Here is a 19177-nt window from a genome sequence, read left to right as displayed (position 1 = left end):
ACACTGCCTTACTTTAATAAGATTATTATTATTGTTATTATTATTATTATTATTATTATTATTATTATTATTATTTTAAAAAGGTGACTCAAAGAGGACACATTAAAAGAACATATCCCATTGCAACTGGTCCGTTGCATCCTTCTCTCTTTCTTTGCTCTGTATTAAAACATAGTAAAACAAAAATGCACACCTCAAAAGAACATATCATGAAAAGGTTTAGCTCTTGATGTTAACCTGGGCAATATCCATTTCCAAAGTTCTTGACCCCACCATTTGTAAAGCAAGGGTGCAAAAAACAGGGATTGGCAATAGAGAGACCTTTCGCATGGCCAATGATGTGAGACAATAGACGTTGCAGTGAAAAAACAACATCTGGAACACCACATGTTACCCATCTCTGAGCATAGCCTACCAGTTTAGGGTCTTCATGCAGCTCCGTATCTTTGTCGAAGGACCTGTGAGGTAGAGGCACTGAAGATGATATTCCACGCGGAGTTTTACGTAAGTTTTGTACTTTTTCATCTGCTGCCACTTGGCTATGAGAAGGCATCTCCTCTCTTCCTGGGGATGGATAACGTGAAGGTGGCTCTGAATAGCTCTGGGACAGCGTTTTCTTCAGAGATAAGTATCTAGATGATGACATTTCCCTGTTTGGAGAGACATATCTCACTGGAGAAACCCCTCTTGCTGGTGGAAGGTATAAGGGGGACTCCCTCTTTGAAGAGAAGTATCTGCTTGATGAGATCTCAAGTCTTGGCGATGAATTACAGAGGACAAATGACTCTCTCAGAGCTTGGTGACTGGAAGGTGTTTCTCCCGTGTGTGACGATCTTTTTGGTGAAGTTTCATTTTTGGTTAACAGATGCTTTCGAGCCAAGGAGCGGTTGTTTCCACCACTGCTAACCCCAGTGTCCTTGCTTGGGGAACTCTTCCTCCTAGGTGTGATATCTTTGGAGACTGACAAATCCATTGCTAAGAGCATCTGCGGTCTTCTAACAGGTTCCTTCTCCGCTGAAGTTGAGAGCGCACTGGAGGACAGAGCTGGCCGATGAAGTCTTAACAAGCTGTGGCACACAGCAACTTCACAGCTGTCAGCTGACCATTTCATTTCAGGCTCTAAGGAGGCAGTCTGAGAACACCAAACAGTATGCTCATTACCAGAGGGAACATCTTCCACTGTGGACAAGGTTGTCTTGGTGCCTTTCTCCTGGGAAGAGAGCGAACGTCTTGGAAGAGACGTGTTCTTTGTTTCAGAAGGCTTTCCAAGTGATTCCTCTTGGTTTTCCTCTTCCTCCTCTTCCTCGTCCTCCTCCTCCTCCTCCTCTTCTTCATCATTGTCATCATCATCATCGGACTCTTCCAAGTCTGAAAACTGGTGTTCGGGTAACTCAGATCCCTCCAGTCCTTCTGAATCTTGGAAGAGATCTTCAGTGGTTCCTAAAAGATGGAAGCAGAGCAGAACAATTTATCAGACAAGGATACATCATGGTAAAGGTAAAGGTTCCCCTTGCACATACGGGCTAGTCGTTTCTGGCTCTAGGGGGCGGTGCTCATATCCGTTACAAAGCCAAAGAGCCAGCGCTGTCCGAAGACGTCTCCGTGGTCATGTGGCCAGCATGGTTAAACACCGAAGGCGCACAGAACGCTGTTCCCTTCCCACCAAAGTGGTCCCTATTTTTCTACTTGCATTCATCATGGAAAATTGAGATAGAATTTTGTTTATCCATTCACTCAATCAATTTGTAAATTATAACAATTAAGTCTCTTGGAGGTTCACAACAAAAGACAACTGAAGGCAATTAAAATGTTTGTGATGAGAGAGTAACGAAATAAAATATTTCAAACTGCTAGGTTGGCAGAAGCTGGGGCAAGTAATAACGGGAGCTCACTCCATTACACAGCGCTAAGGATTCGAACCATCAAACAGCTGACTTTTCTGATTGAAAAGCTCAGCATCTTAGCCACTGAGCCACCCTAGGATACATAATACATGTACACACATATGTAGAAATATCAGGACAAACAACGCCTGGGCAATAATTGGAGGGAATTCCACAATGTTCTGTGTTAATGAGGAAGCGTACTTCAAAGGAAATTAGAAATGTAAATTTCATTAAAAGTGCCAGTCCATTTCAGATTGTTTTCAGCACAATCTAAGAACTAAGATACTGTTTCTGCCACTAATACGGATTTTACCTATACAGGACACTTATTATTATGGGCTTTTCTCCATCTTCCCTTTCCCATTCCTGCTGGGTGGAAGCAGAGAAAATAAACATGTCTGGAGATAGTTCAAGGAGGGTCAAATGAAGCTTTAATAGACACAATTCAAAGCTTCCTACTTCCTGGAATATCATGGAAAATTGAGATAGAATTTTGTTTATCCATTCACTCAATCAATTCGTAAATTACAACAATGAAGTCTCTTGGCAGTTCACAACAAAAGACAACTGAAGGCAATTAAAATATTTGCGATGAGGGGCTAATGAAGTAAAATATTTATATATTACAATAAACATTCAATTGGCTGTATAAATTCCCATAAGCTATCTGAAACCGTTCCATTTTCAATAGTCTCTGAAAAACTAATTTTTGGGGGATAAATATGTTCTCCAGTGGGAGAGTTAGTGATAAAAGGAAACCAGGCCATCAAAGAATACAGCGGATTAGGATTGGATCAGTATCCACCAAGAATTTTCAGATATCCAGGTTTTCTCTACTAGGGTGTTTTTCATATCATTTCACTGTAGGGGCATTTCACTTATTTATCTACATAACAGAGGGTCGATTTATGAGCCTGTCATTCTTTGGAACATTACTCCCCAACAGAAATAAATAATATATTACATGGAAGGCAAACTAAGCTGTTGTGGGAAGACCAGTCAGGTGGAGATATTTCAAAAAGGGAGGTGTGGATGGAGGTAGGGAGGAAAGCAGGAATTAAATAGTTTTAATGGAGAAATGTAGCAAATGGGTCAACATTTCTTTAAAGGAATGAAATAACAGAATCCTAGGACTGGAAGAAACATTAGAACTCTAGAACTAAGGAGAAATTTCCTGACAGTTTGAACAATTGATCAGTGGAACAACTGCCTCCAGAAGATGTAAATTCTCCAACACTGGAAGTTTTTAAGACGAGATTAGATAACCATTTGTCTGAAGTGGTGTAGGATTTCCTTCTTAGGCAGGGGGTTGGACTAGAAGACCTCCAAGGTCCCTTCCAACTCTGTTATTCTATTCTATTCTATTCTATTCTATTCTATTCTAATTCTAATTCTATTCTATTCTAATTCTAATTCTAATTCTAATTCTAATTCTAATTCTAATTCATTCACAGCCCAAGCAGGAATCCTCAGATCATCCCAAACAAATGTTCATCTAACCTTGATGGAGCAACCATAACTTCAGAAAGCAGATTTCTTCACTGTTTAATAGGTCTCATGAAACTCATTCTTTCAAGTTTTGATCTCTCTCTACAAAGTGTCTTATCCTACACAAGTAGTCCTCAATTTACAAGAGTTCATTTAGTGACTATTCAAAGTTACAATGGCACTGAAAAAGTAGCATATGACCATTTTTTCACACTTACGACCATTGCAGTATCCCCATAATCACGTGATTAAAACTCAGATCCTAGGCAACTGACTCCTGTTTATGATGGTTGCAGTGTCCTGGGGTCATGCAATCACCTTTTAAAACCTTCTGACAAGCAGAGCCAGATTCACTTAACAACCAAGGCCCATATTAAAACAACATACCTCATGTGTGGCCAGAATGTGAAAACAACATTTAATACAGCATCATTTTGTGACTAAAATGGTCCAACAGAGATCGTCATATGTGGGCCTGATTGGGGTAGGTTATAAGGGTGATACAGAAATATAATTTTATGTCATTTTATTCTACTTAATATATTTTATGCCTTAATTATTGTGTTTTAACCCATGATTATTGCACTTTACCCTATTCTTATCTTCAATGGTTTTTATAAGATCTTATTGGTAATACACATTTGAACCTTGTATTTTGATGTGGCCTATTGGCTAATCAAAGGGACGTGGTGGCTCAGTGGCTAAAATACTGAGCTTGTCAATCAGAAAGGTCAGCAGTTCGGCGATTTGAATCCCTAGGGCCACGTAACGGAGTGAACTCCCATTACTTGTCCCAGCTTCTGCCAACCTAGCAGTTCAAAAGTATGTAAAAATGCAAGTAGAAAAATAGGGACCACCTTTGGTGGGAAGGTAACAGTGTTCCATGCGCCTTCGGCATTCAGTCATGCTGGCCACATGACCACGGAGACATCTTTGGATAGCACTGGCTCTTCGACTTTGTAAAGGAGATTAGCACTGCCCCCTAAAGCTGGAAACAACTAGCACACATGTGCGAGGGGAACCTTTACCTTTACCTCATAGGCTAATCAATAAAGCTAATTTAATTTAACTCAACAACCATGTTACTAACTTAACCACTGCAATGATTCAGTTAACAACTATGGCAAGAAAGGTCATAACATGATGACTCGGTACGGCTGGGTTGGCACGGAACAAGCTGCACTGGCACACCCACTGGCCATTGTGAGTTGTCATAGACCCTCCTGGCTTCAGCCTTCTCTGTCCTGCAGTTCTCTACAGCACCAGCCAAAATCACAATTTCCAGCAAACAGTCAAGCCAACAGATCTGTTTTCATTCCCTTTCTCTACTCCTTTGAAAACTTAGAATATATCTGACATCATGGTTTGGCCAGGGCTACCCAATGTCTCAGAATGCCCCTGAAAGCGAACCAGAGGCAATTCATCTAAAAGGCAAAGAACCATTCTGGAAAAGCTCCCTTGAAGCTCATCGGTTATTCTGAGTAAGCTAACAGACTCGAAAACTCCTCCGGCAATTTGATGCCAGAGCAGATGTCCATGGCTGACACATATGAGTGCACCTCCCTTGTGACTGACACAATACCGCTCCCTCGCCCTCCCTTGCCTGCATGTGCTTTTATCCCCAGGGGTGAAACTCTGGCAAGGCACCAATGCTTCCAAACACTGTTTTTTGCCTGTTGCAAAGCAAAAAGAGGGAAGCACACACACACGTTGAGGTGGGGAGAGGGATGAAGAGAGGGACAGAAGGAGGGAGGGAGAGAGGGGGGGGGAGAGAGAATATTTATCTATCTATCTATCTATCTATCTATCTATCTATCTATCTATCTATCTATCATCTATCATCTATCTCCCCCTCTCCTTCTCCCAAGCAGAGACAGAACTTGGGGAAATGATGGCCTGAATTGATTTCTTACAGATAATTGTTGAAATTTAGCTAGGAGCCATATGCAGCTCAAAAGCCACACTTTCCCCCACTCTATCTCAAATCAGGACTGACAACTCGAAAAGAATAAAAACAAAATCAGCGCTGCAGAGACAGAAGCTCTCGTAATGATGGTGAAATTCCCACCTAATTATTAGACCAGGAGTCAAATGTTCCCCCAGATCTGCACCTCTAGTTAGCATCAAGAATGGTATCTAGGGGTGAGCAACCAAGACCCTTGAGATGATTCACACCACAGTTGTCATAATCTCTCAGCTGGGGTCATGCTATCTATTATCTATACCTGTCGATGACTACTTCAGCATCAACCACAACAATACAAGCACACACAAGATACATACTCAAGTTAAACCGCACCAAACTCGATTGCAGGAAATACAACTTGAGCAACAGAGTGGTCATTGCCTGGAATACACTACCTGACAACTCTGTGGTTTCTTCCCCAAACCCTTTAACCTCAGACTGTCTACTGTTCACTTCACCCCATTCCTAAGAGGTCTGTAAGGGGCGTGCATAAGCGCACCAACATGCCTACCGTCCCTGTCCTAATGTTTCCTTGTTGTTCGTATCCATTTCATGTATTCATAATCATTATACTTATGCATGTTATCTAATTCCAGCTTGACAAAATAAATAAAGAAACAAACAAATAAATGAATGAATAAAATGCTCTGTTCTGACCCAGGCTTCATAAACCATAATGATGCACAAATGTATTTTTAAAACAAAACCTATTTTATTGCAATGCTGGGAATTGTTTTCATTCCCAGCCAGAATTAGTCTCAAACAGTCCCCCAAGTGCTGCCAAAAACAGAAGTATCCAATTAACTAGAAAAGAAACCAACCAAAGTATAAAAAACCCAACCAAAGTACAAGAAGCTTCAACGATGACTCTGAACTGATTGAACTACTTTACTTCCTGCAAAGGTTTCGTCATCTTGGCCTGACTTTTATCCCTTATGGGAGGGGTAATCACCTCCAAGCCTTACTCCTGAGTCACCCTTTTTGTTTCAGCTGCTCTTGCCTTCTAGCAGCTCTGAGCACACGCACATTAGGAACAGGCTCCCCTGGTTCCTCTGCCTCGCTGCTGTCAGCCTCTGGAGGCTCCAGAGGCAGCACCCCATTCCCAGATGGTCCTGGCCCTGTCCCTGCATCGGACGCAGGACCCTCATCTGAGTCCTCTCCAGACTCCCTGATTCATCCCCTTTCTTCCCCACTGTCCGATTCCGCTGCCATCTGTACCGGCTGCCGGCGAACCACAACATGTTCGGTGACTCTGGGCATGGGCACTCAAATCCCAGTCATGTGGAGAGCATCAGGTTCCATTTCCCCAGAAGCATAGCCCCAAATCTTTACCTTCCTCTGGTTCCAGCTCCCCCGGTGAAGATGCCAACACACCCATCTCCTGACATTTTTTGCTGTGGGCTTTTGACTTCATATGTTTAGTCAGATTCCCTGCAAATGAAAACAGAACAGGCACAAATCATCAGTTGTTGTTTGCTTGCTGCCCACAGCAACCAGCAACGTTTATCGGCAAGCGATGCTTTACATTCCAGGCAGGAAAACAGAAGGCTGCCCTTAGTGGCTAATTTGCTTCCCCCCAATTACTACAGAATTGCTTTTCACAACTGCTAGCTCTCATGCAAGGCAGAAAAAGCCAGCGGGCACATGCTTTGCAAAAACAGGGAAAGCGCTACTTAAAACCCTTCCCTGCGACATGCAAAAGAGGCAGGGGATAGTGGATACTCATTGCCAGAGCGCATAAAGCAGAGAGGGCCACATCATGTCTAGGGGTGCCAGGTGGCTGCAATTCTTGAGGTGGCGATGGTGGAATTCCCAAATCAATCATCCAAAAGCTCAGAGAGGTTTTTGTTTTTTGTTTTTTTAATAAAACTATTACCTTTGGTTGTCTTTTTGTCTGAAAAAAAAAATACTGACCTAGGACATTAACACAATCGTAAATTCTACCCCAGAAATTAGCAAAGATAGAGGTGTCAAGGGAGATCTGGGAATGGAGTAAAACAAAGAAAAAACCTAAAGCTCTCCCTAAGGCATGACTAAATTCTCATTTTTAATTTAGGATAAACTTTTACGATGGTTCTTTCACCTCTTGCTTTATCCTTGCAATATTTTTTAAAAAATTTAAATGCACACACTTTGCATTCTGAAGTCTGTTTTTCAAAGTCTCTGCTACCATTCCATTAAAACCTCAGCCATTTTTTATATTCTCCCAACTTCTGGAAATCATTATTCAGGTCATCTAAATCAACATCTTTTTTTTTTTTAAACAAGGAGGACTGTTGTCTTTGTTCAGTTGCCAAGTCATGTCCGACTCTTCACAACTCCATAGTCCATAGCAAGCCATCCTCCCCATCCTCCACTGTCTCCAGGCGTTTGCCCAAATTCTTGTTCATTGCATCAATAACTGTCTAACATCTATCTGATCCTCTGCTGTTCCCTTTTCCTTTTGCTTTCCATCTTTCCCTACTTCAGGGTCTTTTTGCAATGAGTCCTCTCTTCTCCTTTGGTGGCCAAAATATTGGAGCTTCAGCTTCAATTTCTGTCTTTCCAAAGAACAATCAGAATTGATTTCCTTTAGGATTGACTGATTTGATCTCCTTATAGTGCAAGGAACTCTCCAGCACAAAAAAAAGAGTGCCTGCTCATTTAATAACATTAAATCATGATCCGAATACAACAGCAAGCAAATGTAAAACAGAAAAAGGTTTTATCTAGAATTACCCTTGATTTCTTGCATTTGAAAGCAAGATAGATTTGTTATGGACACAAGGACTGCTTCAAATTAAATACAGGCCATGTTTTGGGAATAATGTCTATGTGTCGGATAATAAATTAAAACAGGTAGGAACTGCTCAGCTTCCAGGTGCTCAGGTAAATGTGACTTTAGGGGACCGGGATGGGGAATGTTGTAATAAAACAGCAGAAGAACATGACGAGGGACTGAGCTAATGAATCATTGGAAACCTAAGAGCCACGTGGCTTTATGCATTAAGGATCATTTTTAAAAACCCTTCAGTTTAAGTCTTTAAATTAAACTGCAGTTGTTGGTTAACCCAACCATGGAAGTTAGTTACAAAGTCTCAGAGGTTGAAAATACGAAGAGATTGCTTGATGTCTTTTTGGAGAGTGTAACAATGAGAGTTTATAACCTTACAGTCTATTTCTGCAGTTCAGAATGTAAGGAAGGGAGAAATTCTGAAACACTCAAGCGGGAGAAACATTTGGGAATGTAATAGTAGCTTTATTATGAATCCTAGGAACTGTATCCAACAGCAGATAGAGGAAATAAACTTTAATCAGGTCCTGAGTAACCAATTTCTCCACTGAAATCACCAGAAGTAAATGTCTAAAACAGCAAAACAAGGTACAATAGCAGGGAAGATAGATGACTGGGCTATGAAAGAAATGTAATTGGACTGGCACTGAAATCAAACAAAATCATGTTTAGTTTTTTGGTCATTTTTTGTCCTGATTCAATCAAAATTAGGGAAGTACAGTTCACATAATCTTACTTCAAGGATTAGGGTAGGCTTTATCTTGAAAAATGCTACATATTCTTGAACTATAAGATTACAGAGACAAAAAGACACGAGTTCATTTTTTTCTTCTTCCATGAGCTACCTTACCTAGAGAAAAAACATATTTTTGAGCAGTCCCAATTACTTAATGTAGAAAGGATCTAACTTTCTCAATTAGAATAACTACTGGAATATCTATTTCCAAAAAAAAGAATTTCTTCAAATCAAAGGGTTTGCACGAGTCTTAGATGCAACCTCAAAATTTCTCTTTCTTACCAACACCAAGTACTATAGTATAACACATCAGACTCCCAAATTCCCTTTTGGCCTAGACTTGTATTCGAGTCTTGATACACCTTTCAAACTCTAGATTGAGGCATTCTGGAGAATTTTAAAAGTTTGCACTTTATTTCATTAATATATATTACCCTAATGTAGAGGTTAGAATTTATCTAAATTAGTTCAGACTCTTCAGCACATGGATATGTGATAATAAAGATTTGGGGGTTCCAAATGATTAATTACTCTGGACAGTGATTCTAGCTTTTGCTTACAGATCAATGTAATGGCATCATCCTTTTTATATTCTTCTCCCTCTTTCTAATATGAAAGTGGTAATGAATAGGACTTATTTTTACTATAGTTACAATTATCTAATCAAGAAGAACCATAAAATAGTTGGCATATTACACCATCTAAAGAAGAATGAGTTCTTAATAATAAAAAAGCAACATGATACATTAAGGCTTGTTCATTGTGGAGGTATGTTTTCAATGAATTGTTACACTTCAGTCCCCTGAGGAGATACCTTCACATATATCATAATGTCTAATTATATTAAAGTGGGAACAATGGAAGAGTTATTAAATAATAGATTATATTATTCCCAGTGTGAGCTAAATATTGGTACAAGTTTTCTTGTTGGTGCCCAAGTTTGTTTTTGTGTAGTCTCTATTTCCTTTCCTTTCCTTTCCTTTCCTTTCCTTTCCTTTCCTTTCCTTTCCTTTCCTTTCCTTTCCTTTCCTTTCCTTTCCTATCCTATCCTATCCTATCCTATCCTATCCTATCCTATCCCAATCCTCTTTGTAATATTTAAAGCTAAGTCATAGGGAATTAATGCTATAAATAAAGGATTTTGTTATTCGGGGGGAAAAATTTAAGGACAGAAATGAGAATATGAAATCATATAAACTGACCACAGCCCCATATCTGCTCATACATGACTAGAAATAGGAAGAAATGTCAGTTTTTTTCACCTCTTCCAGTTACTCACTAAATGATAAATCAGTCCAGATTGGGCTTTTCAGTTCTAAGGGGTTTTTTTATTCACACCTTTATTACTTTATAAGTAACTCAAGATGGCAAATATGCCTATTACTCTTTCCTCTTCCTATTTTCCCCACAACAATTCTGTTAGGTGGGTTGGGCTGAGACAGAGTGATTGGCCTGAAGCCTCTCAGCCAGCATTCATGCCCGAGACAGGACTAGAATTCACCATCTTCTGGTTTCTTAGCCAGCACCTTCACTACTGCCACAATCAGTTTAACAATAGTTATTCTTTTTGGATAGCCACAGAATTTGGCTATCCAAATTGAGCATAGCAAAATTTATGCAACGATCATTAAATGCAGCAGATCGAACAAAGTAATATTGTGATGGCATTCTTTACTATATATTTATGTATCTCTGTGGGTTTGTGTATCTGCATAATAGGCACTTTTAGGATCAAGCTTAAGTTAAATTATAATAATAAATTCTCTTTGCAACAAACTACCAAAGCAGAAAGAAAAAGGAAAGGAAAAAAAATGGGGAAAAGGCCCATTCGCTATATGTGAATAAAACAACCCAAACAAAATTTCAATTCTCATTTCCTTCAGTCGGAGAATGAAGTGTGTTTTTGCTCAGTACTTGGATTCTAAGTGGCTTAGATGTAGTCAAATAATTCTATGGCACAGAACAACCTTTTACTGGATCTTTAAAAGCACATGAATCATATAGCTAATCTTTCCCCATCTTCTAAGGTGAATATTTGAAATTGCTTAAATTCACTTCAAAGGCTGCATCCTACTAGCCCATTATAACATGTGCACTGAAAAATACCTTAGATTTGTTTGTGCAATAGAATTTGGTTTCTTTCTAGAAAGCAAGCACACAAGCAAGAAAACTTTTTTTGGGGGTGTTATAATTCAGAGAGGAAAAAACTTTTTCCAACAAACTGACCTCTCCAGAAGCTGGGTTTCTTTACAGAAGGAATAAATGCTATGCTACCTTGTAACTCAATGACGAATATGGTTTACACTATTGTATTTGACCAGTATCTTGAGATTAATACAAATCTGGCTGCAAATTATTTCCCAACTATCTCATTTTCCAAAAATATCACAGCATCAATTGAACATGTCAAGTCCCACAACACTCTTATTTAGGTTTCTTATCTTCATCTGAAAACTTTTGACAATACCATGGATACTAGGAACTTTTTCCTAGTTCAAGCTTCAGGATAAAATCCCAGAAAATTGTCAACCATCTTTCTCCAAGTTTATTGCTTTGTCCAAAGTTATATTATAATAATGTTTACAAATCAACAAAGATGGAACAGAATGGAATCAGTGTTCCATGTCTGCTTTGATAGGCTTCTGTTATGCAGTCATTCTTTTATATGCAGAAATGAGGACCTATATTTTCATTAGATACAGATAATCAGAATTGGAAGGGAACTTGTAGGTCATCTAGTCCAACCCCCCGCCCAAGCGGGAGACCCTATACCATTTCTGACAAAAGGCAGTCCAATCTCTTCTTGAAAGTCTTAACTGATGGCACTCCCACAACTTCCAAGGGAAAACTTCTGTTCCATTGGTTGATTGTTCTCACTGTCAGAAAGTTTCTCCTTATTTCTAGGCTAAATATCTTCTTGTTCAGTTTCCCTCCATTACTCCTTGTCTGGCCTTCAGGTGCTTTAGAAAATAGCTTGACCCCTTCCACTCTGTGGCAGCCCCTCAAATATTGGAAGACGGCTATCATGTCTCCCCTGGTCCTTCTCTTCACTAGACTAGCCAAGCCCAATTCCTTTAACCGTTCTTCATATGTTTTAGTCTCCAGTCCCCTAATCATCCTTGGTTGCTCTTCTCTGTACTTTTTCTAGAGTCTCAACATCTTTTTTATAATGTGGTGACCAAAACTGGATGCAGTACTCTTATTATACAAGCATTATGATGTTCCTTACACTGAGACTCAACCCAGAAAAGATTCAGGGGACAGGTGAGTTGCAAATCTCCATCTGATCAAGAGAAATCAGAGCTTTCCTTTATGTCCTCCTATATAAAAATTCAGTCCTCCCTTCCACCTCAACTTCTGATTACTACAGTACAACCCTAGAGGCTTTGACTATTTTTCAGCTACACAAGCAGCACGAAACTACAGTAATTGCCTTGAATTGTTTTAAAGATTGCTGCCATCATCCCCTAGGAATTAAATTAATGACTAGGTTCTGTCTGCATTTGTAGATACTATATTCTCTGCCAGGACAACAGCTTTTCCTTATGAAGTTGTCCAAGGTCCTGAAAATGCTGTAATTATCTTTACAGTATATGCGCTGTTTTACCTGCATACTCGTGCTCTGTGCCGTTTAGACTTCTGGGAAGTCACAATAGATGTTCAGGGACTTATTAGAATAGTTTCAAATAAAAGCTTGCAAACTTTTAAGAGCTGCTGATTTTTTTTCCCCCCTGTCACAGATGAGGGAGGGAGGGAGGGAGGGAGGGAGAGGGAGAGGGAGAGAGAGAGAGAGAGAGAATGGCTGACGTTCAGAATAACTATCTATCTCCCCACATAAGACACACAACTATATTGATGTACGATGTACAAGAAGAAAAAGAATAAGGATGGAATCAGAAAATATATTTTATTTCTCCTGTGTGCTATCAGTATTCTTGACAAGAGTTGTGGAAGGTATTCAAAAGGAATGGATGCTGGGAATTGAGAGGACCATGAGCAAAGCATTTGAGATGATAGGTAGGTAGAGTGGGAGGGAGGGAGGGAGAAAGGTAGAGAAGGAGAAAGGGACAGAAAAGCAAATTCCAAACATCTAATTATTTTGGAAAAAAGTTCAATTCTTTCTGATTTTCTTCAGGAAAAAAACTTCTAAACTAAAGAGGCACATTCCCCCTTGCCCATGTTTCATTGAACTGAACAACAAACTCTATATACATCTCAAAATTCAGATGATGGCTAATGAACTCTAGACCAGAACTTCTATTGTCTCACAATCATTCCATCCCACTTTTCAATTGCACCAAGATATCAAAGAAGGACTCCAAATACTTTTTCCATAGCCATCCACGTGATCCTCCTGGGCAAGCATTATATGCCAACTGAATATCTCTTTTCAAAGCCTTGGGAAGAGGCTATTACCGGTTTTGCCATCTGCCGCCTTTCAAACTAATGCACTATGTGAAATTAAACACAGAGCTAATACTTTGTTGAAGACCCAACAATGACTTTTGGTTCTAGAAACTAGAAATGAGAATTAAAAAATAAGAAATGAGAATAAACCAAGAGAGGCAGTCAGAACCCTTGAATTTACACTTCAAATGTAAGCTGAATTTTCTTAAGCAAATGTATGCCCATTTCTTATAGCAGTTTCGGTTATCCTAGGTAGAGGTTCCTATACTTTGATGAAGGTTAGAACAAGTTAATTGGCTACAGGGATCTTTGGCAAAGCTCAGACCTACTTCCCATGCAACATGGATGATTTTCGTGAATATCATCACTATTACTTGCAGAAAGATCCATACCAGTTTAAGTTAAGGTACCACTTCTCCAAATTTGACAACAAATTATCTTCTGAAAATTTCTCAACAACACAACAGCTGTAGCTAAGTTCCCTTATGCCTGTAACTGATTCAAAATAACTAATTCATACAGCAAAAGGAAACCTCATGAGCTATTTCCACTGAAAAGAAGGGAATACTTTGCTCTTAAGAGATAGACTTCCAATTTACCTATAGTATGTTCTTAAAAATAATTGTATATTTTACTTTAAGCCATCCTTCTTCCCATCACATTCAGCAATATTTTTTAAAAAGCTGCAGCTTGCTCAGATTTCATATTCTCTTGGTTTATAAACCTTCTGTCTGCAATTCAGTCATGCTTTCAGAATTATCTTTATTTCAAGATTTGAAACTATCTCTTATCTATCAATAAACCAAAAATGGGAAGCAATAAAGCTAACACATCCAAAAGCTTTAAAGAGATGCAGAGCAGGGTACAAGCGTTTTCAAGAATTGACAAACCCACAGATTAGGATTGGAAGTATGGTCCTTTGGGAGAATACAGGTAAGTTCTTGACTTACGACCACAATTGGGCCCAACATGACTGTTGCTAAGTGGGACAGTTGTTAAAGTGAGTTTTGCTGTATTTACAATCGTTGTTAAGTGGATCAGTGCAACTGTTAGTGACACGGGCATTGAGTGAATCTGGCTCCCCAATTGACTTTGCTTGTCAGAAGGTCGCAAAAGGGGATAACGTGACCCCTGGGACACAGCAAAGGTCATAAACATGAACCGGTTGCCAAGTGTGAAAAATGTTCATAAGTCACTTTTTTCAGTGCCGTTGTAAGTTCGAATGATCATTGAATGAACGGTTGTAAGTCAAAGTCTCCCTGTAGGTTTCTTTGATGTAAAGTTGCCAATAAGAGTAGGTCAAGGATAGAAAGGGATAGCATATGTGAAGAATGCAAGCACATAAGGCTGGAGATGCCCTTGAATACCTATAGAAGCATGCGTCAAGCCCGAAACTGACATAAGTGTAGCCATTTTAGTTAGGCTTAGTATATATTCTTTTTCTTACTTTCTCTGTGGAAGTCATGGGGAATGTTTCAGGCTTGGCACATTCCTAAGGCAGGGGGAGGAGTGGAGATAGAGTTGTTTTGGCTAGGTGATTCTTCTTCCCGTGGGAAACAAGCTGTTTGTGCTGGGGCCCCTTGAGGTGGAGATTTATGTCATCAAGCAATGTTGAATTACTTCTATTGGAGAATGTGACTTTTGGGGGTTGTTTCTAACTTTAATATTGTGGGGTAATTCCGGGTTGTGTCAGATCTGGAATTGCCATGGATTTTGCCAATTTGATGCTTTCTTAAATAAAAGAATTTGTTTTGGAAGATGGACTTTGGTTTTCTTTTTAAATGGATTTCAACACTTGGAAACCTGACAACATGGCTCTGGATGGCTGTTACCCTGCAACAAGATAGTATTTGATTGCCTGTTCAATTAATGAATACATGACGTTCATTGTTCGAATACACTTTCAGTAAGGAACAAGGGTGATTTATGTCAACACGACTTTCTCTAGCTTGGCAAGCCCTGGTTCTGATTTCACTGGCCTCAAATGTTATGCAGGTAGGTCTCAACTTACAACAGTGTCAGCCTTGGAAGCTGTTTTTTTACTTGGAAGCTTCGAGGCTGCCACATTTCAGTGCCTGGGAATTTGGGAGGGGGGATTTCATAGTGAGGTATGAGATAGACTCAACAACATTCTTTCTCAGAGAGTCAAGGACATGTTGCCCTGCACCTGGAGAGGAGTGTCTGGAGGGATGTCTCCAATTCATGATGATGATTTGGTTGGGCCATGTGATGAACTGATGGATGCAAGGGATGGATCTTTGATTTCCCTTTTGGGAAGGGAAAAACCCAGAACTCTCAAATTCAGGATTTGCTAGACGTGCCAACAGGACAATTCTTAATAAAATGGAACTTTGAGGAAATGCTTGTCTCGGAGTTGATTGGTTTAGAGTTGGTTAATTGGAACGCTGACAAACAGCTCATTAAAGTGACAACAGCACTGGAAAAATTTGACTTATGACCGTTTTTCATGGTTCTGGCCTTTGCAACAAGATCGTATGGTCAAAATTCAGGTGCATGGCAACTGGTTCCCATTTATGACCATTGCTGTGCTCCAAGGTCATGGGATCCCCTTTTACAACCTTCTCACAAGCAAAGTCAATGGGGAAGCCAGACTATTAGCCACAACCGGGTTACTAACTTATCAACTGCAGCGATTCCCTTAAATAATGGTGGCAAGAGTCAAATTATACTGCACAAGTCAAAAAGAGGGCTGTGAAAATATTTACAGACCCCTCAGTAAATATCCCGGACATAAACTGTTTCAACTCCTATCCTCAAAATGAGGCTATAGAGCACTGCAAACCAGAACAACTAGACACAAGGACAGTTTTCCCCCGAAAGCCATCACTCTGCTAAAGAAATAATTCCCTCAACACTGTCCAAGTATTTACAAAATCTGCATTATTATTACTATTAATCTTCTCATCACTCCTTATCACCCATCCCCTCCCACTTGTGAATGTATGACTGTAACTTTGTCGCTTGTATCCTTATGATCTATATTGACTGTTTCTTAGTATGATTTGATTGCTTATTGTACCCTATGATTAAGTGTTGTATCTTACGAGTCTTGACTCTTGACAAATGTATCTTTTCTTTTATGTACACTGAGAGCATATGCACCAATACAAATTCCTTGTGTGTCCAATCACACTTGGCCAATAAAGGATTCTATTCTATTCTATTCTATTCTATTCTATTCTGTTCTGTTCTGTTCTGTTCTGTTCTGTTCTGTTCTGTTCTGTTCTGTTCTGTTCTATTCTATTCTATTCTACCTCTACTCTACTCTACTCTATTCTCATTGTACCCTATGATTATTATTAAGTGTTGTACCTTATGATTCCTGACTCTTGATGAATGTATCTTTTCTTTCATGTACACTGAGAGCATTTGCACAAAGACAAATTCCTTGTGTGTCCAATCACACTTGGCCAATAAAAGAATTCTATTCTATTCTATTAAGGTTGTAAAATGGGGCAAAACTCGCCTAACAAACAGTCTCACTTATCAACAGGAATTTTGGGCTCGGTTGTGGTCGTAAGTAGAGGACTGCCTGTGCTAAAGGCATACTCCAGTCAAAGGTTTCCCTGGGACCTGGTTACCCAGCGGATGACAGCTTTGCTTCTGGCGTCATGCTTCAGCCAAACTTCAGCCAGGTTTGAGGTTCTAGGAGATCTTCTCCAACTGAGCTTTAAGCCTCTGCCTGCTGCCGCCCCAGAAGGAATGTCAACCAGCAAGCCAATGCACTAGGAAGATGAGCTCAGAGCTGACTGGTGCTTACCTTTGGTTTTAAAAGCAAAGTTACAGTACTTGCAGACAAAGGGCCTGACGTCTGTGTGCGTGCGAATGTGTTTCTTCAGCATGCTGGGTTTCTTGCAGCGAATTCCACACTCCTCACATACATACTTCCCTCGTCCACGGCCTCGCACATACACATACTCTTCGTTTGATTTGTACCTATGAGCAACAGGGTGTCATGGTAACAGAAGTAAAAGATTCCCACCTTAACATAGCAAGTCTCCTTGGAAAAAAAATATATTTTTAAGCATACAACCAACACACAATCCCATTGCATTATTCATGGCTGCAGATTAAAAATGCACTGAGTGAGCATCGGAGAACCATAGGTGTGTGGGTGGAGCCCTCCAGAATTGGAAAGGTAGAGATTTCATTTGTAACCACAGCACTTCTACATCCTTGAATGGAGGATGTCACTCTTGGTGAACTCGGTTCCTTCTTTTTCCAATTTGAGGAAGCCAGTGTTAGGCAAGGATGGGGAAAGGTCCCACCCATCCCGTGCAGTTCACCTTAGGGAGATGACATTAGCAAGAAGAGAACCATGAGGGGTATCCTGACTCCTTAAGAGGAGCCAAATGGTTAAACACATTTAATAAACAAGGGACTTCGCTTTCCTGACAGTTTACGGAGAGGAAGGGTCCTTTGGGCTCTCTGACCTGGCTTGTTTTCTTGGAGGTGTTTCATTACCCAAACTAGGTAACATCAGAGGTGAGTACTCAGCAGGTTCTGACCAGTTTGGAGAACCAGTAGAGAAATTTTGAGTAGTTCAGAGAAATGGCAAATACTGCCTCTGACTGGCCCTGCCCCCATCTATTCTCCGCCTCCCGAGTCCCAGCTGATTGGCTGGGTCTTCTTTGGTTGCCCTGCACAGGAGAACGGAGCTGGAAAGCAGGTTAGTGGGGTGGGGAGGGAATGTGGATTTTGCAGTATCCTTCCCCTGCCATGCCCACCAAGCCATGCCCACCAATCCACATCCAGAGAACCGGTAGTAAAATAATTTGAATCCCACCACTGGGTAACATCATCAGCACTAGCATTGATAATGTTACTTAGTTTGGGTAATGAAACGTCTGCATGCAAACAAGCAAGCTCAGAGAGCCCCATTTCAACCCTGAGCTACAATTATTCCCCTCTAGTGTGTAGAGAGTTTCAGGCAAGGAAGGGATTTCCATGCTCAGATTTTCCAGTAAGCTCAGATCTTTAGCCTTATTTTATTAACAAGCACCCTCTTACCAAACAACCCTGACATTTCTAATCATCTTCAGCCATGTGTCTTATTAATGCCTTTTGCTGAAATCTAAACATTACAGAAAAAGTTTGTAAGCAGAAACCTGTGGCCAGAAATTCATGTGGAACATGTCCGAGAAAGGTACCTCCACTTTTAAAACGCTGTTAGCTTTTGGCTCAGCCTAGTAACACGAGCTTTTCTTTCCCACTAGAGTAACAAACAAGTCAGCTGGGAAGGGGGAAAAAGTGTGGTGATATTCATAATTTACACCTATTATTTGGGGAAAGATGAGCCATTGGTTCCTCTCATTTTTCCTACATTCAGAGCATAGAAATAGCTCTTTTCACTAAGAGACATTCAGATGGCCAAGATATGTTATTTGGGGGAAGAGGGGGGGAGTGTCTTGAATTTGCAAAGGAATATAGCTTGGGAATCTGGGTCTAAAACATTTAAAGGGAACTCCTACCCCCCAAAAAATAACTCCCCCCATTCTCCCCCCAAAAATAACTTGGAAAGGATCTAAAAGAGGAAAGTGAGAAAGCTGAACTGAATCTGAACAATAATATTGGATAGTAATATCAGGCATGCTCTACAAAGGAGAAAGTAAGAGAAATATCAGTTTTAGTATAATTGTAGTTCATTTACAATGAAGATAATAAATGAGCAGGAAATGCCAAGGATATATCAAATATGTTGGAAAAATATTAGTAGACGTCAGTTAACGCTAACACATTTCAAGGAAGTTCAAGAACTGATCTGCCTAAATGCTGTACATCTACTAAATAATTCACTGAACAAGAACATTTGTATAATATATACCTGCCCAAGGAGGGAGGGAGAGCCGGAAATATCAAGAACCCTAGAATCCTATCTCTTAATTGTTCATTACAACTCT

At 40.0% G+C, this 19177-nt stretch overlaps 1 protein-coding gene across 3 annotated transcripts in view; it reads right to left on the bottom strand.

The window, feature by feature from the left end:
• HIVEP3 (HIVEP zinc finger 3) overlaps window positions 1-19177 on the bottom strand; it is a 206991-nt gene that overhangs the window by 9556 nt on the left and 178258 nt on the right. For all 3 annotated transcript variants that reach the window (XM_026702439.2, XM_087939852.1, XM_087939850.1), the window contains exons 7-9: window positions 17038-17213; window positions 6673-6771; window positions 416-1440 (exon numbers count right to left, since the gene is read on the bottom strand). In XM_026702439.2, the coding sequence (XP_026558224.2) occupies window positions 416-1440; window positions 6673-6771; window positions 17038-17213 (1300 nt within the window). The remainder of the gene's footprint in view (window positions 1-415; window positions 1441-6672; window positions 6772-17037; window positions 17214-19177) is intronic.

The sequence above is a fragment of the Pseudonaja textilis genome, chromosome 10 (assembly GCF_049901715.1).
Source record: "Pseudonaja textilis isolate UNSWEBS1 chromosome 10, rPseTex1.2, whole genome shotgun sequence".
NCBI lineage: Eukaryota > Metazoa > Chordata > Lepidosauria > Squamata > Elapidae > Pseudonaja > Pseudonaja textilis.
The sequence above is the reverse complement of the archived record's forward strand: the minus strand, read 5'-3'. Positions and strand labels throughout refer to the sequence as shown.